The sequence below is a fragment of the Felis catus genome, chromosome A1 (assembly GCF_018350175.1).
Source record: "Felis catus isolate Fca126 chromosome A1, F.catus_Fca126_mat1.0, whole genome shotgun sequence".
In the NCBI taxonomy this organism is placed as follows: domain Eukaryota; kingdom Metazoa; phylum Chordata; class Mammalia; order Carnivora; family Felidae; genus Felis; species Felis catus.
This window is the reverse complement of record NC_058368.1, coordinates 67,053,580-67,075,900: the sequence shown is the minus strand read 5'-3', so window position 1 is coordinate 67,075,900 and position 22,321 is coordinate 67,053,580. Positions and strand designations below refer to the sequence as shown.

Here is a 22,321-nt window from a genome sequence, read left to right as displayed (position 1 = left end):
AGAAACGGATCCCCACCCTGTGGTTCGGATTGTTCCAATTCTGTCTGAATAAACCCTGGCTTTTATTGAACTTGGATGAAATCCTCTGGCAGCGAGGTTCCCCCACATAAAAGCATTATTCCCTCACAGGTATGCAAAGCTCCCTTCCCTGCACTGCTCATCTCCTGGGCTTCACTAATGACTTAAGAGAGAAGCTGAGCAGGGAAAAATCCAGTGTCTGGGAATTAGGATTCCTTCTCTCTCTTACCTTGAGATCACAATGTTATCGCGTCCCCAACTGTGTGATTAATTTAACATTTGGCTTGCCAGACTAATATTAACACAGCGCTCTGCTTTCACGAGAGTGCTTAGAATATATGTGGCATTACATACTTTTTAAAGGAAATCCTCATCTGAAATTTTAAATATTCTCGCCGGAAACGCTCATACAAGCTTTCCGCAAAGATAGAGCGAGCGATCTTTGTGAAAACCTACTCACTGAAATGTGGTTATTTATTTCGTTGATCACTTGCTAAAGAACCCTGAATACATGAGCTGTTTCCCTTCCACACGGGTGGGCTGTGAGAGGCCCGGTGGCGGGGAGGGGGAGGGAGGAGCCGTTCTGCTGCACAGCCAGGCAGGATGGGGGCCTCAGGAAAACGCCTCTGGATGGCAGTTAGGACTTTGAGCAGCTTTCAGAGTGGAGACAACAGTGATGTGTCATGTGAGGGGTAAAAATGGACTTGATGGAGTATTACCCACAGAAGTTATCTCCCAACTCTCTTTAGCATGGGGAGTTCAGGAGATGATAGGAAAATGATGTTGATTTTTATGCCCATCATAGGTACTCATTTATGCCATTGACAAAAATCTATAATTTAAATCAGTTGTGTTCATTTAAAAAGGCTTTGTGTTTGTATAAAATGCTTGGTGTTGGAGATGAGTTGCTCACCGAGGTTATTTCATGCTAATGTATAATTTGTATTTTCTTGCACTTCCGTTGAGAGATTTTCTACTTGCGACTTAATATGGTATTTTCATATTCTTTAAAGCCACTTGGGCATTTTCTACAAGGAAATGGCACATCATTTCCCTTGTTCCCTGTTAATTCACATGCTGGTGTGAGAGCATACCGAAGTTTTAGATTATGAGATGTGTAAATAGAGTAGCAAAACTTGAAATGTGGAGAAGGGAAGATCAACGAGTTTTTGTAATTATCTCTTTTTCTTCTTTGGTTTTAATAGAACTTGTAATTGAATCAGGAAAGCCTAGTATGAAATTATCATTTACACCTAATTTTCTTTTACATAGAGTTTCTATTTAATGAGAGAAAAGTAAATGATATACTTCTTTATAAAAGTATCTTGCAAATGCATTGCACTCTTACAGAAGCCACATGTCTTTTGACACAGAATTTCTTCATCAACTGCCTGCCATGCTATGGCTTCGCCAAAGAAAAGGTGGGGATGTTGTGCTCTGAGTGATGTTTCTTTATTTCAGGTTTAACTGTGGCTACTGTGCTTTTTGGCATAGCGAGATCTCTGTTGGTATTCTACGTCCTTGTTAATTCCTCACAAGCTTTGCACAACAAAATGTTTGAGTCCATTTTGAGAGCTCCAGTGTTGTTCTTTGACAGAAACCCAATAGGTAAGTCAGACACCAGGTTTCTTTGTAAATCTGCCTCGTTGACACCGTTTGTGTCTGATCACGTTTCAGCATTGAGAATGGAGGAGACGCTTGGAAGAAATCGCTGTGTGTGTTGATTCATTGTCCACAAAAAGCTTCACTGACAGTTTTCTACTACCTGACAAAATCTGAATGTGGGGTGCATACGAGCTTCTTTCTTTCTTTTTTTTTTTAGTTTTTTTAAATGTTTATTTGTTTTTGGGAGAGAGAGAGAGAGAGAGAGGCTGAGTGCTAGTGGGGGAGGGGCAGAGAGTGAGAGAGACACAGAATCTGAAGCAGGCTCCAGGCTCTGAGCTGTCAGCACAGAGCCCGATGTGGGGCTCGAATTCTTGAACCTGGAGATCATGATCTGAGCTGAAGTCAGATGCTTAACTGACTGAGCCATCTAGGTACCCCAGGTGCATGCAAGCTTCTATTCCGATTTACGTGTGTGTGGAAAATAAACAGGTTTAGGAATCTGTTTGTTGTGGGGCATATGAAACACCCTTCGTTGGATGCAGGAGCGTTTAAATGTTGTTGACCAGTTGCCAGAACATTGACTGCATCATGTGGCATTAAACTAGGTCATCCTGGACTTGAAGGTGTACCTAAAATTGTAATGAAAAATTAATTAAAACCCAAGATTGAAGTGTACACATCCTCTTCGATAGAAGTTCCTCACTCTAGCTTTAAAGTGGACTTTTGTTTCCATAATTGGAGGCTTTGTGGCACGTCGCACGTAAGTTCCTCAACGTGAGCACACCTGGAGGGTGTCTGAGTGGTTGATGCCCCACCCTGAGGTCTTTGACATGTCTTGCTGCTGGGGGTGGCCTCCTGACCTGGGTCCCCAGGAAGAGTTTGTTCATCAACACGTGCTCCCACCGTTCAGGCCCAGGGTGGCTTGGTTGATGCAGGAGAGGATTGAGGGGACCCATCCAGGCAGGGAGGGAGGCTGGAGAGAGCACAGGAGTAGGCTTGGCCTGGCTGTTAGCTAGCCGTGTGACCCAGGCCACAGGTGTAAATACCGCTGGGCAGGTGACTCTCAAAGCGGGATGTTGTCGTGGTTAGAAGTGTGGACTGTGGATCCGGCTGCCTGGGCTCACACCTGTGCTAGCTGATCATAGTAGCTGGTTATGGTTCTGTGAGTACTCAGGTGCTAGTTACTTAATTTCTCTGTGCCTCAGCATTCTTAGCTGTAGAATGGGGATACTCTTGGTACCTCCCTTATCCAGGCAGTGTGGGAATAAAGCAGATCGGTACATTCACACAGGCTAGAGCAGTGCTTGGCCCGTGGTCAGCACCTAATGACTCTTGGCCACAGTGACGCATGGCGTCTCGGAACTTCCTCACCTGTGAAATGGAAATGCCAGCTGCCCTTCCTGCTTCACAAGGCTGTCGTGAGGATTAAATAAGACTGTTCAGGAAAGCATTTGGGGCTGTTTATTCAGCACGTTTGTTTAGCGCAGGCTGGGTGCAGAGCACAGGAACGGTGATCTGCAGAGGCCCCAACTCATCTATAGTCTTGTTACAGCCGCGGTCAGGAGACTGGAGGGCGCACGCATCTGACGGCCGGGAAGTTGCCGCACTTTGCCAGTTAATTTGAAAACTGTGGTCATAAAGTTGAGAGCATTAAGTGGGACTGCGTTTCTGTTATCACAGCCTCTGAATGCTCATGGCCACAGTTAACCAGGTTCTTCCTGTTCAAGACCTGTAGGCTTCTCCACATGCTGATTTATTTATTATTCAAGGATTTGGGACCGAGTCTAAATCTTCAAGGTCGCTAATCTTAGAGCCACACACTAGTGTTTATCTTGCTCTCCCCCTCCTGGATCTGTTAACAGGGCTTCTTTTCCTTCAAGAAAATAGAAACCCAAATAAGCACTCCAAAGATAGGCCCAGTTTGTCCAGAATGTTCAGAGGGCATGAATTATTTACTGTTTTTAGTGATAGATTAAAAAAATTTTTTTTTAATTAGAAAAGTATTTTAAGTGGTAGATTTTAAATTTCCATTTGGATATCATTTTTATAGTTTTTAAACCAATGGGAAGAACACACCAAAGCTGTGCTTCATAGGGAACATCATGGATCGTATCTATATTTTAATGGTTCTATGATATTAAAAAAGCAATTCCCCTCTATAGTAGAAGGGTAGGCATATTTCATTTTTTTTAAAGTTTATTGAGAGAGAGAGGGAGGGAGGGAGGGAGGGAGGGAGGGAGGTGAGGGGCAGAGAGACAGAGAGGGAGAGAGAGAATCCCAAGCAGGCTCTCACTGTCAGCTCAGAGCCCAATACAAGGCTCAAACTCCTGAACCGTGAGATCATGACCTGAGCCGAGACCAAGAGTCAGACATTCAACCAACTGAGTGAGCCAGGCACCCCTAGGCAGGCTTGATTTTTAAGTTAAACATCTGTGCCCAGTGATCCCACTCCGAGTTACAGAGTGCCCTCCGAGCAGCATGGAGAATCCAGGAAGCATATCATTCTCTTCTCAGTACTTTGTTATCCAGAGCACCTTCTCAGGGAGATGTCAGTAAGTTTCCTAAGAGTTCGTGGTCCTGACAGCATCCCGGAGTTTGGAAAAGAGGGGATGGGAAGGAGGGGAAGGGTGTAGTCTCCCGCAAGTGAGGCTCGGGGTGGCGACGGCATCTGCACACACTACAGCCTGGCTTGGATTTGCAGATGTCTGCCAGGGTTCTCTTCCGTAGCCACCTTCAGTTCCCGCTTGTGCTGGAATATTCCCAGTGAACCCAATCCAGATTGTGGAAGTCTCTTTTTACATTTGTTCGTGGGTGTTTCCACCCCAGATGGGCTGATTCCCTTTTCCTGCTTCTCCCATTTTGTTAATCAGTGGGAGATCCTTTGACCTTGTGCAGAGAACCAGGCCTTCGGTGAAGGGTCCTGAAACACTGGCTGCCCCTTGCCCTGGCCCAAAAGTCCCAGGTTCTCTGACTTGGATTTAGGGAGAAGGACAAGGTGAACCCGGACAGTGCATGTCCCTTCTTGCTGGCTAAGTCTCTCTGGCTGCTCTTTAAGCACTCCAGAGCTCTGGTTTTTAAGAAGGCGCCATCTTTCCAGGCTTCACGACTAAGTTTCTCTTCATTTTGAACCCATGTATGGTTGCACGGAGTTAACTTATTTGCTTATATAATGCAGTACTGTTTTACCCACTGATTTTTTTCATAACCCAATCAGTCTTAAACTGGGTAAAATTTCAGTCAGCTAAGTGTGTTGTCTTAGAAGGGCAAAAAGCTACTTTTCTTTTCTTCTTTTTTCCTTCCTTTATTTTTATCCTTCCCTTCTCAGTGTATTTTGGTGACCGTATTGTGCGTCTGTTAAAGGGCTGCACGTTTTCAGCTGCCCCGGCATTTTCCGCACATTCTGATTGCAACAACTTGAGTTGAGTAGCGCCTGTTTAGATGTGGTCTGTGTGTGTTCCTGTATTGAGGGCCACACCTGCCTCTTCCATGATCAACATTTGTCTTCTGTCCTTTCTGTTCTATCAGATCTTAATGCGCAGGGAATACAGGGAAGCAATTCAGAAATTAGAAGATTATGTCTATATTCAGCATAAACCATGTTTTCCTGAATTTGTTTTATTTTTTACGTCTGGCACAAGAGGGCAGCATGATCTATATTATTTCAGGGATATACTGTAAGGGCACCTTATTGCAAAAACCTATTTTTTTTTTTTTTTAATTTAAAGCTTAGAAATTCCATTTTTTATAGCTGGAGTCTTGTGTTTTATAGTATTGGTGCAGAATTTTAAATCATTGCTGTAGTTTATTATGTTTGAGACATTAGACTCTTTATTAAAGAATTATTCACAGTGTTGTCCCAGAATATCTGGCGTTTCACACAAGGTTATGTGGATTTCTAAACTGGAATAGTACTTGGAATGGGTAGCCGCTGACATCTTGACTGGGCAGAATATGGCTGCCTGTATGACCGGAGTCAAACATGAGTTTAGGGGAAAATATGACCAGTCAGTTTCTTCAGTTCCCTTCCACGCAAGCAGAATGGGTAGAGGTTATCTAGAATTTCACCCTTCACTTTGGAAACAAGATGAGTGGATAGTTGTTCTGTTTCTTCATGCCTAGTAATAGTGACCTAACACTTGGCTGAATGAACTGACTGTAATGGGTTCCAGATAAATAATTTGTTTATTTGCTTTCAGTGTGTTAATTCGGCTTTAAGAAAGTGGGCCACCGATGTCAGGAGATACTGGTGTTTGTTTATTCTCTCAGGAAAGTGCAAAGTTAATACTGGGTTGTGGCCTTTGTGTTCACCTCACGTGACTGGTTATCCTGCAGTGGTGTGTGTGTGTTCACTTATTTAGGCATCCGGTATAAGATAAGTACAAATGCATATCGTTATTTTTTCCTTACAGATTAAGTTAGGGCCAGAGTACTATAAAAGGAGAAAAGCAAATGGACTAACCTCTTCTTTTGTCAATTTTATTTTTTTCCGATGGAAGTTTCTTGTGCTCATTAACGTATGGAACTGAGAGACATATTTGTGTACCCCCCAATCAAAAATCTGGAATTGCTCAAAGGGATAGGATTTCTTTTCTTTTTTTTCCCTTAATGTTTATTATTTGAGAAAGAGACAGAGGGCAAGTAGGAGAGAGGCAGAGAGAGAGGGAGACACAGAATCGGAAGCAGATTTCGGGTTCCGAGCTGGTCAGCGCAGAGCCCCACGCAGGGCTCAAATCCACAGACCGTGAGATAATGACCTGAGCTGAAGTCGGCTGCCTAACCGACTGAGCCACCCAGGCACCCCAGAGGGTTAGGATTTCTAATTTGCCCACATGTAGATGACTTCACACATCTAAACTCCTGAATTGGGATATGCGTGAGTAAGGAGCTGAGGGTTGTGGAGCAGGAGGCTGGGAGAGGTTTGAACTATTGTTTTGTTTCTTCAACCTTGAAAGGGACTCCTCAGCATCCCTTACACGTTGTTCATAAATAACTTGTGGAGAAGTAAAAAGTGAACTGAAAGCACCACGGTGAGCTTTTTGGACTGTCAGAAAAACTTGCTGTACTGTTTATAAAATCAGTTGTCACAGTACTGCTGCCTTGCTAGAAAAAAGAGTCATCAGTAGAGAAGAAAGATAATTGTAGGGATATCTCTCTGTTTATCCAGTTCAAATGACCACTGGAGTTAGTGCTAAATGCATATTTTTAACAAGTATAATATTTCAGCACCGTCAAAATTACCTCGACGATAATAGGCCTGTGAAATTATAGCTCTGTAAGTTAGGAGGGGAGGTGGCTCTGCTTAGCACAGACTCATCTGTGCCTGTCCACACAAGTGATTCTGCTGAGCAGGTAGCATGTTAGAACAGGAAACACTGGTCCTAAAACTTCTGATTTATGGTAGGTGTTGTTTTGACACAGCATCGAGACGATTTACAAGGCAAGACTTCGTGTTAAAATATTTTACCGGTGTCCTCATTCGTCACCGGCATAAATATTCAGGAGTGATGCTGGAAAATTGGGAATGTGCCCATTCATGCCAAATCACTGGCTGTGTTTCCTTTCAAGTGAGATCTGTTGTGTGGATATGGTTAAAAGAAACTATGGTTTTTCTTTCTTGAGAGCAGATGAGCTGTAAGAAATTGGGAGTAAGAATAACATCCATCCTGACAGCTTTCATGTATTCATCTTGCTTAGGTTGCTTTTAATTCTGGCTTAAGTCCTACAGGCTTGTGTTTTTTGTTGTTTTTTTTTTTCCCTTTCCTTGCTTGGTGCACATTGTAGAGAACATATTTATATGTACATTAGTTAAAGAGGCTTTTTGTGTTCAAAGGAAGAAGTTAGTCATCATCAGAAAAAGCTTTGTTGCAAAACAGAAACACACATTTCCCCTTTCTTTTTTCCTTGTTAATAATAACAAATGCAAGTGACTATAAAGGGAATAACACAAAAGATTGCATCAATCATAGTGATTCTCAATAGCTACATATAAATATTGTTTTTTCAGGTCTGAATGAAGCAGCTAATAGTTTGAAGTAGGTGTGGTAATTAAATCCTGTCAGGTTGTCACACATTAAAAATAATGTTTTTTCACATAACAATGGTTATATGTACTTAAACTCTTATCATGGTGATATTAAGTCATATTTTATGGGAGTTGCTCATTTACTGCTAATAGGATCATAAAAGCCTTTGTTACGAGTTTAAATAGTTACATAGTTACATATATTTGATTACTATTGTTATTTTGTCAGTAATCTCTATAAGGGTGATTATTATAGCTCTTGTCCAGAGCTGGTAAATATTGCACCATTTTGGTATACATTTTTAATCTACTAGAATGTTCTGATTACTCTTATTCCTGGTTTTTCTCTGTAATAATCCTACATGGAAATACTGACAACTTAGTAACCGAGAAAGCACTGTTTGTGGTTGTCCAATAAAACGTTAATAAGATAAGATTCGGGAAGCTTGTGCCTTGTTCAAAGTGGTAGTCATGTAATATCTTAGGAATTTCTAAGTACGACATTTAACTTGTGTTCTTTCATTTCCTAATAGAGTACATATTAAGTGATATATGTATCTTAATATGTAAGTTCTCCACTTCACTCTAATATTTGTGGCTATGATGTTAATACCCCCAAACTCTCGGCTTTTCTTGATTTCATATTTGTTGTCTCAACCTTAGCCAACTTGGAGCTAGGCAGTCTTTGGTACTGAGGACTTCACTAGTGTGTCCCACTGTCTGGTGTGAGTGTGCCCAGTAATTTGGCATTACCTTATGGGGTGTGTGATTTACAGTAATTCAGATTACTGTTATTTAAAGCCCCCCCCCCCCCAATCACACACAGATAATTACTTCAACTTTGTAGCTCTTTGTGACAGTCAGAAAATGCATCAAAGTATCTTTATGACACAGTTTATTGCTTTTGTACAACCATTTCAGACTGGAATAGTATTTCTGGGTCAGATTTCACACAACTAAATATTGATAAGCATATAGAAAGCATAGTCTTCTGACATGGGGTGGGAGTAGATAGAAATTTGCTGGGTTGAAATCCCCTATAGTTATGCTAAACGGTTAGTTGTTTCCCCTCAACCATTTGATTTTGGAGCTCTCTTAACGATGCTGTGGTGTGAACTTTGATTTTCATCTTCATCTTCTGTTATCATTTCTTCCCTAACCCCCTTATTTTAAACATTATTATTTATTTTGACATGAAGAAAATGGAAAAAAAAACCCTGATGTTTACACTATTGAGCCTGTGACATTTTCGTTCATATAAGTTTAAAATTTGGTTATGTTTTAAACCACATTTCTATAGTACTTGTCCCAATTGTGGTTAAATTATAATTTAGGTAATTATGTGTTGACTGCCTGTCTCTTCTCTTAGCCTTGGGCTCTCAGACCTCATGGAGCATATCTGTTATGTTATTGCAAAAGCCTCTGAAGCCAGGATGGGACACTTTGTAGCTGATTAGTATTTGTTGGCTCCATAGAAGAGGGGATGGTTTCAGGAGTGTATTTGCATCTCTCTGTGCCACGCCCTTTAAGAACAATGCAACTTGAGAGCGTTGAAATAGAATTAGAGCCTTTTTGTCTTTGCGCTCAGTGTTCACGTTAAATTGAACCCTTCCCTATTTATTTTCCAAAGTAGAGTTTGCAATAGATTATTTATGGTAGTCTTTGTTTCTGGTATGTGATGGCATGAAGAGGAAACCATATACATTGGTTCTTTGGAAGCTGTGGTTCATGGAGCTACACTCTACAAAGTTCCAATTTCTGTTACTTACCAGTCAGGGAAAGGAAACCGTCAAATACCCAGTGCATTTCCTTGGGGTTTAGTTGTGCATTGAAGAAAAATGTTAAAACTTACATGGGTTAAATATTTGGTACTTGATGATTTTACCTTATAAACTGCATGTTCTTAAGAGGTAAAGAAAAATAATTCATTTTATTTACTTATTGTTTATTTTTTTTATTTAGAGAGAGAGAGCTCAAGTGGGGAGGGGAGGGAGGGGGAGTGGAGAGAGAGAGAATCCCAAGCAGGCCCTGCACTGTCAGTGCACAGAGCCCAGTGTAGGGCTCAAACTGATCAACTGTGAGATCATGACCTGAGCTGAAGTCGGATGCTTAACCGACTGAGCCACCCAGGCACCCGCGAATTCATTTATTTTAAAACATCAGTGGACATTTTAAACTGTTACTGAGTGGGGAGTTGAGATGTAGGTTGAGATGTGGCAAAGACCTTGTTCTGCTGCCATGTAGCTTTGGAGTAGCTATGACGGTCCCTTCACTCCTGGCCTCAGGTTTCACAGGTGAAAAGAGGGAGGCCTTTTCACTCCTCAAGCATTTTTACTGGTCCTCTCCTAGTTGTAAGTTGTGGTCCCCAAGCACTGGGACAAAAAGCCCCTGTTTTCAAGGCATTTGCAAACTGAAATATCTGCAGACAGTGGATTGTTTGTAAAACAAAACAAAAAAACCCATCCAGTATCAGTATTCGATGATTCCATGTAGAAAAGATAGAGACTCAGAGATTTAATGTAGCTGTAGGGCAGGTATCTCAATTCACATGTACGCACAACACGCATACACGTAGCCCAGGGGTATATTTCTTTTTCATAAACTGTTTTGTTGGAATTTCAGGACAGATTGTTTCAAAATGAAATCATACCAGTTGGAGAGTGAGAGCAATTTAGGAAACAAAAGAAAGCGATGTATTTGAGGTAATGACCTCTAAGCTTATAGCAAACCCTGCCCAGCATCTAAGCAGGCTCTTGATGATACTCACCTATCCTGACCCGTCAGGAACCATCCGGGTGTCAGAGCTCATCTCCACAAAGTGCGTCAGGGAAAGAAGGAAGTCGTCCTTTAATGAGTATCTACACATAACTTCTCTTTGGACTTTTAGAAATGTGTTACAAATGCTTGGACAGTGGGTAGGACATAAGCAACGGCAGTTTTTTCCCTGAGAATGTTGTCATGACATGAGCCATGATCTGTTGGGTATTCTCATTCTTGATAACCAGGATCATCCTTTTAGAAATTTCCCTCTCATTTAGGTGGACACTCTTTAACATCTAGAAAAAAGACAGCAAGGTCCAAAGGTTCAAGGACACTTTGAATGGAAGTTCATCTAAACACCATGGTTAAATGGAAAGCTGTCAGAAAATCAAGGTCTTTGCTGGAAATATTTTCCTTTTATTTCTTTTCTACGTTTGCATTTTAATAGATTGTATCATGTGGGGAAATACTTCAACCTCTTGAAAACCTGGAAAGTCTATTCTGGACTTGTTGGGTGTTTAAAAATCTTCATCCAGACGTTATTCCAAATATAGTCGTGCTCTCTGTGATGGGAAAATCCTGCCTCCAGGTTCGCTGTTGGTTGAAGAATGCTGTAGAGCACTGTGTTGGTAAAAACATCAGCAGAAACCAGTGTGTCAGCTTAAGTCCCTGATTTTAGGGTGTTTAAGTCAATACTTAATGATCTTGATTTGTCTGTAAACTTTATGTGGAGGTTTCGGGAAGTGTTCTTTTGGTTCAGTGACTGTGGTCTCATTCTTTACTCTGAGGCATAGAATCAAAAGGTATAGACGTTTTGAGAGTGTGCTAAGAAAAACAGTGTACCTGCTTCTTTTTTATAATTTTAATTCCTGTACAGTTGACATACAGTGGTGGTATATTAGTTTCAGGTGTACAATATAGTGAGCACCTACTTCTTTTTGTTGTGCATAAACATTTGAATAGGTACCACAGTGTATGTGGTTTTGTTCTTAAATATATTTTCTTACGTACATAATTCCATGTGTCTAGATCACAGCGGTGCTTTGCAACTAAGAATCAGGGATTAATTTTTTTCATTACCTTTAAATATCTAAAAGATTAAGAAGGTAATGGTTGTTTTCTTGTATATAGTCATTTCTTTTAGAACTTTTTTTTTTCTTCCTTTAGTGTCAGAATGGCCTGGGCTCATTAAATTAATTTCCTCTGGGAGAACTATAAATTTGTTATTTTAACTTTTTGGAGAATAAGATGGTAGTAACATCTTAAAATTATATCTCATGCTAACGTAAATCTCTGTACTCTCCCTCTTAGGATAAAAATGAAAAGGGAGTCAAATGTAGTTGAATGGGTTCTATCAGTAAACTGTATTGTAGACAGAAGTGTTTGTTTTTGGTGCTGGCTTTGAAATGTTGGTCTTGACTTATACTCCTGTATATAAAAGGAAAATAAACCCCTGTTTCAAGGTGATGAGTAATCAGTGTTACTAGAAAATTGTTCTTCAAGATTAAACAGTTGTTGACATAAATAGCCAGAGTAATAAAAGGCAACACCTGTGTAACCCAGACAGTGGTTATCATACAATCAAGTAAGCTGTTTATTAACGAATTGTCAAGTCTTTAGACCAGGTGAATAGATTTGTTATACGTTAGGGAATTCTAAAAATTGAGTGAAGAAGCTTGAATCCTTGATGCCAAGTGTTCTGACCACTCACATCTTCTTTCACAAAGGAGACATGACAGGAAGGTAATGCTTAAATGATCCGGCCTTCAGGTATGTGTTCTTGTCTTGGTTCTTGCTCTGTCAGACTAGCTAAATTTTCTAGATGAGGTTAGGGTTTGAAATTTTAGGTGACAAAGTGAGCATCTTGTAGGTTTTGGATAAACCTGGAGTACGTCTTTAAACATAGCCCATCTTTTCTTACCCCGGAATTCTTAGGTCCCTTTTTAATTTGATGTCAGATGCGAGAGAACTTTGGTTGTCATCAGTAGGTATTTTACAGTGTTAATGGTCAGAGAGTGGGATGGAGGTCAAGGTGCTGGGATGTCCCAGTTCTGTTGGGAGCAGAGCTTTGGAGTAGCTGAGCCCGTCGTCATCTCACTGCTACATCAAGGTCCTCTTGACTGAAGCACGATTGCCTTAAGCAGCACTGATGACGGGTGGGGTGGGTGTGCATGTTGAGACAGAGTCCTCTCTTCAGTTAGATTGTCACATCAGAATAAGGTTCATATTATTGGATTCCATTAAAGAGATGAAAAATTTTTAATTTGAAAAATGACCAGCAAATAAAGTGACCTTGAATTTGACCAATGTGAATGGATTTCTTGTATTTCCCAGTAGTGGTTTTGAATCAAAGTGTGATTCTGGCTCCATGGTAAAGAGAACAGACTTTGGAATCATCCTTCCTGAATGTGAATCCAAGCTCTGCCACCGACAGAGCTTGACTGAGTTACTTAATCTCTGTCGGCTTCAACTCTGTCTGTACACTGGGGATGGTAGTATAGTGGGAGAAAGAAGCTTTTTTATGTGTGTGAGAACTAAGAGGTTCCATATATGTGAAGCATTTAAAACAGTGCCTACCATATGGTGGACATTGATTTTTGACTCTTTAAGTGACATGTTGAAATTTTAGGGGTTTTCGCCTCTTTTTTTTTAATGTATTTTTTAAACGTTTGTTTATTTTTGAGAGGGAGGGAGACAGAGCAGAGGTGGGGGGAGGAGCAGAGAGAGAGGGAGACCCAGAATCTGAAGCAGGCTTTGGGCTCTGAGCTGTCAGCACAGAACCCAATATAGGGCTTGAACTCATCAACGCAAGATCATGACCTGAGCCGAAGTCGGGGGCTCAACCAACTGAGCCACCCAGGTACCCCATTGCCTCTTTTTTTTTTTTTAAGCAAAATCCAAATACATATGCTAATTTTGATAAAACAGTGGGGTGTGGGAAAGGGAGGGTATGTTTTCCCAGATGTAAGGAAAAATAGGTAAGTGACCAAGACCAACAAGCCACAAAACAACATCATGTTTTTTTGTTGGCTTGTGTTTGTTGTTGTTTTCATCGGGGCCTAGCTCCACTCCGGAGTTCATTTTAATTTAATTTGGTTTCACAAGGGGAGCTCAATTTTGCATGTAAGTACCAAACATCTGGTTTACTTTTTGTTTAAAAATGATATGGTTGAAGTTTATTACAGAAGTCTATTGTGTAATTAAGGAAAGACAGTTTGAAATTTATAAAATAAGTCCTACTTAAATGCAGCATTGGAATCATTCCAGGGAAGTGGGTATACTTCTTGGGAGTAGCAGGAACTTACTATTTTTAAAAATGCTATAACTGGTCAAAATGTAGAGCTTCTATGTATTCACCTTTTTTTCCAAAAAGCATGCAAAATGACAAATTTCACAAGCGAAAGTTAAAGTTGACCTAAGGCAGTTTTAGATTGTCGAGCCTTCACATTTTATTCATGGGATGTTTTTAGAGACATTTTGTGGTTTGTTCACTGCAGTTAATTCTGGGCAGTCCTTCTGCATTTCTATCAGATGGACATTCTACTTCAGAACTTCTTGCACAAAATACAGTTAAAGCAGCTTGGGAAGAAAAGGAGATTCCTGGGTGGTTGTTACAAACTATCGATTATATTTTTAAAGCAGTTAAGGGAATAGTAAGTCCACAGAACAAATACAGCTCTTCTATATATACTGCCCAGGTAGCGTTAGTCAACTGATCATTTAAATGCCAGAAATTTCTGGCTGGCTATAACAGCACTGAGGTATATGAAGGAATAGTTTGGGGTGGAGAGACCCAAGTGAAGATAGAGTGCTTATTCGTTTAACACCTGTTTGCCAGGTAGCTGTGTTAGTAGTCAGGGATCATCTAACTAGTTCTGAGTCTTAGTGTTCAGCCTCAGTGACGTCTGAGAGGCCCTCAGCGCCGAAATGGCAATGGTTCTGTCTTCCTGCAGAACTCACTTAGAAATATCTTGATAAAAGAGAGAATTAGAAGTAGGTTGTAAAGACTGATAGGATTTTTATGACTCTAGTTTTCGTACACCCTCTAATGTTTTAGGGATCTGTTCCATGGTAGAGGTTTCATCTGTTGGCAGTTATAATCTAGTTCCTTCGGGATCAGCCCGAATTATGGTAAATTTGGAATGTTTCCCTATATCTCATTTTCTAGCAACATTGTAAATTTGTTTGATAACTTAAACTACCAAAAGACTGTCCCTTCCGTCATCTCATGTCACCTTCAGTAGCCACAAAACAACGAGAAACCTCCACTCTCTGGCTCCTCTGAAGCTTGTACCCTGCATTCCCTTGCCTTCTTGTTCACTCCCGTTGTTATCGTCCTCATTGGTTATTATGTGGAAACCGTAGAGTTACGATGCCTGTAAATGAAAATTAAGAACCAGATTGTTCTCATCGTTAACCAGCACGCAGATTTTAATCAGCATAGAGATTATAACTAAACATGTATTGAGCACCTCTATATGCCAGTGTGCTGGGAATTTTACATAAGGGAACCAGACACTGTATCCTGAACTCCCTACGGGTGTTTTCTAAAGATACGTCGTCCATTCCTACACATTGTATTTTACACAGTAATGGTGGCTCTTCAGGTCAAGGTGAAATTGTTTAGCATAGTATTTCCTATGAAATGGATGTGGACATCATACTAATCAGAAACCTTTTTAAAATTGCAGAAAATTTGCATGACCTGGACAGTGCATCACATAATACGGGTGGTATAAGGTATAGGCAATCAGTGGATATATGTGTTTGTATTGATACAAAATTCGAATTTAAGTTACAAATATGAGAATAAATACTTCAAAATTTGTGGTCTTTGGCCTCCTCCTTCTGTGTTTATTCAGTTTTTATGTGCACTTCCTTGCTTTTATCAGTTTGCAGAAAATGAATTAGTTCCAAAGTGGGATGGGGTTGGGTGGGTGGATGGATCTTTGATCTGTAGGGAAAGTTACTGTTTCTGAAAACCAGATAATCACTTTAACCTTTTCTCGTGGCCCTAAAGTTTTAAGAGACTTTCACCGGTGCCTTCTCATGACATACTGTTTATGTTTTTTGGAGACCTGTTTGGCATATAGCACTGCAACACATACAGCATATTGAGGTGATACATTTATAGTGCAGTATGATTGCTGTTGTGGCATTAGCCAACAGCTGTCGTCACATGATGATGATTTCTTCTTGTGTCGGGAATAATTAAGGTCTAGTCTCTTAGTAGATTTACTGTTTATAGTATACTTTTCTTGTCTGTAATCACTGTGTATTCCGTCTCTAAGACTTTATTTATCTGTAAGTTGCAAGTGTGTACCCTGAAACAACATCTCTTTCATGCCCCTAGCCCTTGGTAACCACCATTTTACTCACTGCTTTTATGAGTTCAGCATTTTTAGACTCCACATATCAGAGATGTCATAGAGTATTTGTCTTTCTCTGTCTGGCTTATCTCACTTGGCAGGATGTCCTCAAGGTCCATTCGTGTCGTTGCAAATGGCAGGATTTCCTTTTTTCTCGTGGCTGAATAGTATTCCTGTGTGTGTGTGTGTGTGTGTGTGTGAGAGAGAGAGAGAGAGAGAGCGAGAGAGAGAGAGAGATCTTCATCGTTGAGAGACAGGTTATTTCCAAACTTTGTTGTGAATAAGGCTGGCATGAGATAGGAGTGCAGATATCCCTACAACAACCTGCTTCGTCTCTGTCATGACTGTAAAGTTTTTGTAATTTTATAGCTGATCCCATGTTATGAAAAGGTTAGCTCTGAAGTTTATAGTATTTATGTTTACTGATATTTATAGTTATAGTATTGATATTGTAAGAGACAGTGTGGGATCATGGGATTGTAGTGAGCTCTTCTTTGGCATTGGGGTTCTTAGGGGGAGTGAAAACAACATAGCACTTGATAAGAGCTCTTTTTAATAAAACGAGTCAGAGATAAAGAGTGTTAGTTCTCAAATCCTGTGAGATTGGATGTACTGCTAACCATTCCAAGATGTCTGCAATCATTTGCATGAAGACATTAACTACCTTGATGTAGGCTATATTGGAAATGAAGTTCAATGTATAGTAGGGCTCGTATTGACTATGAGTGGGAAAATAGTATGGTTGGAGGTGTTAGTCATTTAGTCATTTAGTGGACGGAGCGGAGATCTGGGAAGTTTCCTGAGGAGAACCACAGCAAAATGACTTCGGTATTGTAGGAATCTCATCCAGCTATCCTATAGATATAAAGAAGCCCGGGGGTGTGGGGTGAAATAGAAGAATGGATAAATTCCTCTGTTGGTCTCTTCCATACAAACCATGCTGCCAGTGTCTGTGGTTCAGTAGCAGACTTGTCTTGGGTTTAGAGCTTAAGTTAATAGCAGCCTGGAGCCACAGATGTATCAATCCCAATGAATTGCACTTAAAAACATTTTATTTGGGGTGCCTGGGTGGCCCAGTTGGTTAAGCATCCAACTTCAGCTCAGGTGTTTGATCTTGCCGTTTGTGAGTTCGAGCCCCGCATTGGGCTCTGTGCTGACAACTCAGAGCCTGGAGCCTGCTCCAGATTCTGTCTCCTCTCTTTGCCCCTCCTCTGCTCAAGCTCTGTCTGTCTGTCTCCCTATCAAAAAAAAAATAAACATTAAAAAAAATAAGATCCACATTTTAATTACTCATTCAGGCTTTGGTACACAGTTCATTTTTCAGATTCCCCTCCATTCACAAGCCACGGTAGTGGGAAAGGGAGGGATTCTTCCATCATCTCTTATGGCCTGTATCTTTTTTTTTTTAATGTTTATTTTTGAGAGAGAGAGGAAACAGTGTGAGCTGCCAAGGGGTAGAGAGAGAGGGAGACACGGAATCCGAAGCAGGTTCCAGCCTCTGAGCTGTCAGCACAGAGCCTGATGCGGGACTCGAACTCACGAACCATGAGATCATGACCTGAGCCGAAGTTGGATGCCTAACTGACTGAGCCACCCAGGTGCCCGGTATCTTTTTTTTTTTTTTTTTAATGTTTATTTTGAGAGAGGGAGAGACAGCGTGAGTTGGGGAGGGGCAGAGAGAGAGAGAGAGAGGGAGACACAGAATCAAAAACAGGCTCCAGGCTCTGAGCTGTCAGCACAGAGTCTGATGCGGGGTTCGAACTCACGGGAGATCGTGACCTGAGCGGAAGTCTGACACTTAACAGGCTGAGCCACCCAGGTGCTGCCACTGGCACCCCCCGTATCTTAATTTTTTTGCAGTAACGTAGAATTTTTGCTTTCTTACTTGCTTGTTCTCCACAGAAGTTAAATGACATTTGGAAATTTGCAGGAAAATAGTGTCCAGGAAATCTTACTACTTAGTCTTTAAATGGCTTAATGTTTATAGAGAAGTAGTTTTTTGTGCTCATTCACTTAATCACAAATCGTGTAAGGACAGGATCTAATCCTAATTTTAGCCATCTTTTGGGCTTTTGTTGTTGTTGTAAATTTAGGTGTATGATGTTAACTCGTCACTGTTTCCTTTGCTTCTGGGTGAACCTGTTTCCATTGTCTTTTATGTTTTGATAGTCTTTTTAAAAAGTCAGAAATGTGGGAATCGTTTTCCTGAATAAAGTCTGCCATTTGCCTTTGGGGGTGTAGCTGGCTCTCTGGACGATTGGACCAGCTTCTCCTTTGTTGAGTTTCAGTAACACAAGGTTGTGGCCTCTTTACTCCCGTCTTTGCCTGTGAGGTTCTTTTCATATATTGGCTAAAACATATTAAGGTTTGTTTATCGAAATGTCATTAGTCTCCCCCCATCGCCACCCTGTATAGAGCACACTTTGGTCAGAAGCAGTGGTATATGGAGCTCTGTATTCATGGTACGTCCTGTGTTCTCTCTCTTTGTACTTCACTTGAGAGGAGTCTTACATTCTTTGACTTCTGAACTTTTTTGTTTTCCTTGCTGGGTTTGAGGACAAATGCAAGGCAAAAGTGCCTGGCTGATAAAGAATGTATCTGGACAGAATGTGAGGCAAAGTGAAACCTAGGTGAAAGTGAACTGACCTAGAAAGTCCAAGCGTCAGGAGTAATGTGTTTTGATATGAGAAAAGAAAAATGCTACATTGGACTCTCTCCCCCATTCATGTTTCGATGACATCTCACGCATGTGATAGCTCGACCTGTTCAGCCTTGAGCTGCTTGCTGCCTCCAGGTCATAGTGTCTTGGTAAATTAAAGCTCTCTTACCCCTTTCTGATGAAAATATTAGCAATTTCAGGTTTGTGACTAGTGGATCTATTCAGCTCGAAGGAAACCTTTCAGTGATGAGCAACATGACTTTTCATCTGAGGCCCGTGGAGTCTGTGGCTGCCAGAGAGATTGGGATCCTGGAGTGATTTTGCTTCATTACAAGCCTGTACAGATACTATTTAATGCAAGCAAGTTTCGAATGCTGGTAAGGAACACAGTTAAGGTCATGGTCTGAAAGGACTTTGATGTCCTGCAGAAGCCTGATTTTCCCCTAATATGCATGAAAAACTTGTGCAGTATAGCTCTTAGGAGATGAATATTTGTTCGTGTAGGTTACAATAGCACACGTACCTGGAGAGTGAGGAGAATGGCGGGCGGAATATGCATTTGCAGGGAAAAGGGGGGACGAACTAGTATGCAAAAATTAGCCGTGGAAATCCATAAATAGCAGGCCAAGAATATTCTGCAAATGTGTCAGCTGGGTTTTACCAGGAACGATGGACAGACACCAGATCCTGCCCAGAAAGAATTTCTGATTTTCTTAAAAGTTAAATGATTTCCTTACAGATTTCAGACCCTCTTCAAGCCTTTTCCTCTTCTATAGAAATTCCTGTTCTCTCCTTAGTTCCTAGATGTTTAAAGTACATATGAAAGGCTATTATTCTGAGTGTGTCTTAACTGTCCACAAACTACCCTGTGCAGTCTGTGGTAGCCTGGATTACTAAGATGGTTTGCAGTTCATTTTATTTACGCGTGCAGGAGAGAAGTTTTAATTCTGTATTAGGTTTTTATACATGTGGCAAATTCCTCGGGCAGCCTATAGCTGGCCATTAGACTATCTGTGTCGCTTCTCGTTTGGAGGCTATAGAAGATGCATGGACTGCCTTGGCCTCTGAGGGAGACTGAACAGAGATGATCCCTCCCGGATGTTGGGGCAATGGTGGAACATGGTGGGCATATCCATTATGTGTGCTGGTGGGATGTGCTGGGCTGGTGATGATGTGTTAACAGTTTTAGGGGTTGACATCCTGCAAGGGAGACACTTGGGGAGGAGAACCCCGAGGCAAGGCTGAGGACGTGGGACCGTTCCGAGTGGAGTCAGGAGAGATGGGGCCTGGAGACAGCGAGACAACACTCAGAATCCAGTTTTGGTGGTGGATCATGGAACAGATGAGAATGGGCGTTTCTAGTGCCTCTAGGCCAGGAGGTCAGCCTGGAGGCCATGAAAAGTTTCCATCTGTGTTGCTGCCAGCTTCTTGCCAAGGATGCCATGGCACTTAGGGAAGCACGTGTTGGTGTAGATGTGATTAACCTCCCAGATACTCAGCACCAGGATCTCTTCCTGTGGAGCAGCTGCCGTGATGGGGAGCTGTATGGGTACGAACTGAGTGGGGAGATGAATTCAGTGTGGCCCTGCCTGCTCGAGGGTCCTGAAGGTGCAAAGAAGAGAGTTAGAATGCAGAGCAGGATGAATTCTTCTGTTACTTGGTGAGTTGAGACAATATCCAAAGACCCGGCCTGTCTCACGGTAGAGGCAGACTAGAATCATACAGATGTGCGTGTTGTTTCGGAGTGCTCACTGCCCCGTCAGCATGGGGGGGCTATGGGAGCTGGAAGGATTCTTGACCACCTCCCACACTGGTAGCCCTCATACTTTTGTCACAGGGCCATGCTTCTGGGTTGTAGCTGCCACAGGAGTTTAAACACGCTTGTTATTTTGGACTTGACCAGTGGTTATTTTTTCCCCCTACCTTTTATTGGCATTTGCCTTTGGTGGCCTCTTTTATCATTGCTTTGAGTGGTTGGTGCCAGCTTGTCTCACCATTGGCTTCTGTTCTTGGAATGAGGGTCTCTTGTTTCCAAACAGGGCAAATACTGAAAATGCTGCTTTCTGAACACATTCACTTAACCTTCTACCTGTCTGTTGAGGAACACTTACTGAGCCCTTATCGCAAGTCAGGCATGGTGTCACCAAAAGTTATGTGTCCCCTGCTAGACTTCTGTGCCAGTAGCCACATTAGTGTGGCTGTGATTGGCCCTGTGGAAGAGGAGGCCCCGGGTGGACTTGGCGAGTGTCCAGGGTGACCTGAACATGGAGGCGGGACCGGGGGCGGAGTGTGTCTGCAGGCACTGGCTGGAGAATGAGGCAGACTTATCCAGAAGCGGGAAGCGGGAATAGTTGGGGGCGGGGGTGGGCGGCTGGAAACCAGCAAGGAAGCCTGACTGGCGGGTGTGGAGTGAGCGTGGGCTAGAGTGACAGTTCGGCTCAGCAGTACCAGGCCAGGGGTGAGTCGTGCCAGGCGCGCGGAGTGTTTTTAACCCCATCTCTAGAGCAATAGGCAGTTTTTCTGTTGGGTACAATGCCTGATGGCGTGCATCTCCATGCTTGGCAAAGCTCTGTCTCGCCGGGGACCTTGTGATGGGGTAGGGCAGGATATTCTCGGGATCTTTCTTGTAACTTTGAAGGTATTTTAACATGTCCCAATTTTTATTACTGAGTCCTGGTTCACATTGCAACCGCATGGTTTGTGCTGTTTGATTTATTTGGTTATAACTTAATTGTGTCGGGTATAACCACTGTAAATCCTGTCTTCTCACTACTAGAGTTCATAGTGCCTCGTGAAGATGTGCAGACTAACATTTGCTGCTCTGCCTTTGACCCAGGAAACTATTGCATGATGACTTCGGATCTGAACTTGGGTACACTAACGACAGATTAGCATATTGCCTACATTTATTTTTATGGTTAGAAATAATGACTAATCTATCATAGATACTTACCTACCAGGGGTTATTTAAAAAGTGAATTGCAGTAGAGTTTTGGTTCTAGAATGGCACTTTGTTGAGGAGGAAGCTACACAGCATTAGCAGCTCCACTTTCCATGTGACCTGTAGACTTAAGCCTTTCTTAAAGTTGTATTCTTGTCAGAGAGGGTTTATTTTGAGGAAAGAATAGGACATTTTTCTGTAAAAGTAAAAATGCTGTTCAGTGGTGTTCCCCCCCATCCTTCCCTGAAAAAAATAAAACTTTATAGTGCTTAATCAGGTTTCCAGATGTTTGTATGTATTTATTTATTTGGATATTTATAGTGTTTTCTGTCAAGCAGTTTGCCTCCCTGGGTGCATTCCAGAAATTTTAAAAACATACATGGCAAAGCCACAAAGATCAAAGACCTGTGTCTTATGAACTCTTTACAGCACTTCAGGCCAGTCCCTAGAATGATTTATATTAAAAGAATTGAGTAAGAGCTGTTACCAGCCACATCTTGTTGTGAGGAATGTTTCAGATGGGGACCCAAAAACCTGGTGAGGAACCTGTCCAAATTGGGGTTCTTCATTCTCTCCTGAGTCCAGGGAGCATCTGTCTGAGACCCTCCAACAGTACAAGGACTTCGGTTAGCTCACTGGGGCATCTCTGTCTGGTCTCTTGTATTTCCACATCTTAAACATGGGGATGTTTTGAATATTATTGTATATTAATGGATGTTAATGAATATTATTCTATGTAGAATTTTTAAAGCTGCCGTTAAAAATATGGGTTTCATTTTCTGTATTTTTAAAGTACGTACTATCTACCATCTAAATGGAAAACAGCAAGGCTTTTTGTCGTAACCCACTAATGCCGCTGTGACTGATATCTCTGAAAGAGGAAGGGCCTTCAGCAGCTGAGGACTGACAGAGAAGCAGCCGGAGGCATGACCACGCAGAGGCATTCT

At 41.7% G+C, this 22,321-nt stretch overlaps 1 protein-coding gene across 5 annotated transcripts in view; it reads left to right on the top strand.

The window, feature by feature from the left end:
* Positions 1 to 22,321, top strand: part of ABCC4 (ATP binding cassette subfamily C member 4) — a 262,924-nt gene that overhangs the window by 126,408 nt on the left and 114,195 nt on the right. For 4 of the 5 annotated variants that reach the window (XM_023252655.2, XM_023252657.2, XM_023252652.2 and 1 more), the window contains one exon: positions 1,480 to 1,626. The exons of the other annotated variant lie outside the window; for it this stretch is intronic. In XM_023252655.2, coding sequence (XP_023108423.1) covers positions 1,480 to 1,626 — 147 coding nt within the window. The remainder of the gene's footprint in view (positions 1 to 1,479; positions 1,627 to 22,321) is intronic. 5 annotated transcript variants of the gene reach the window in all.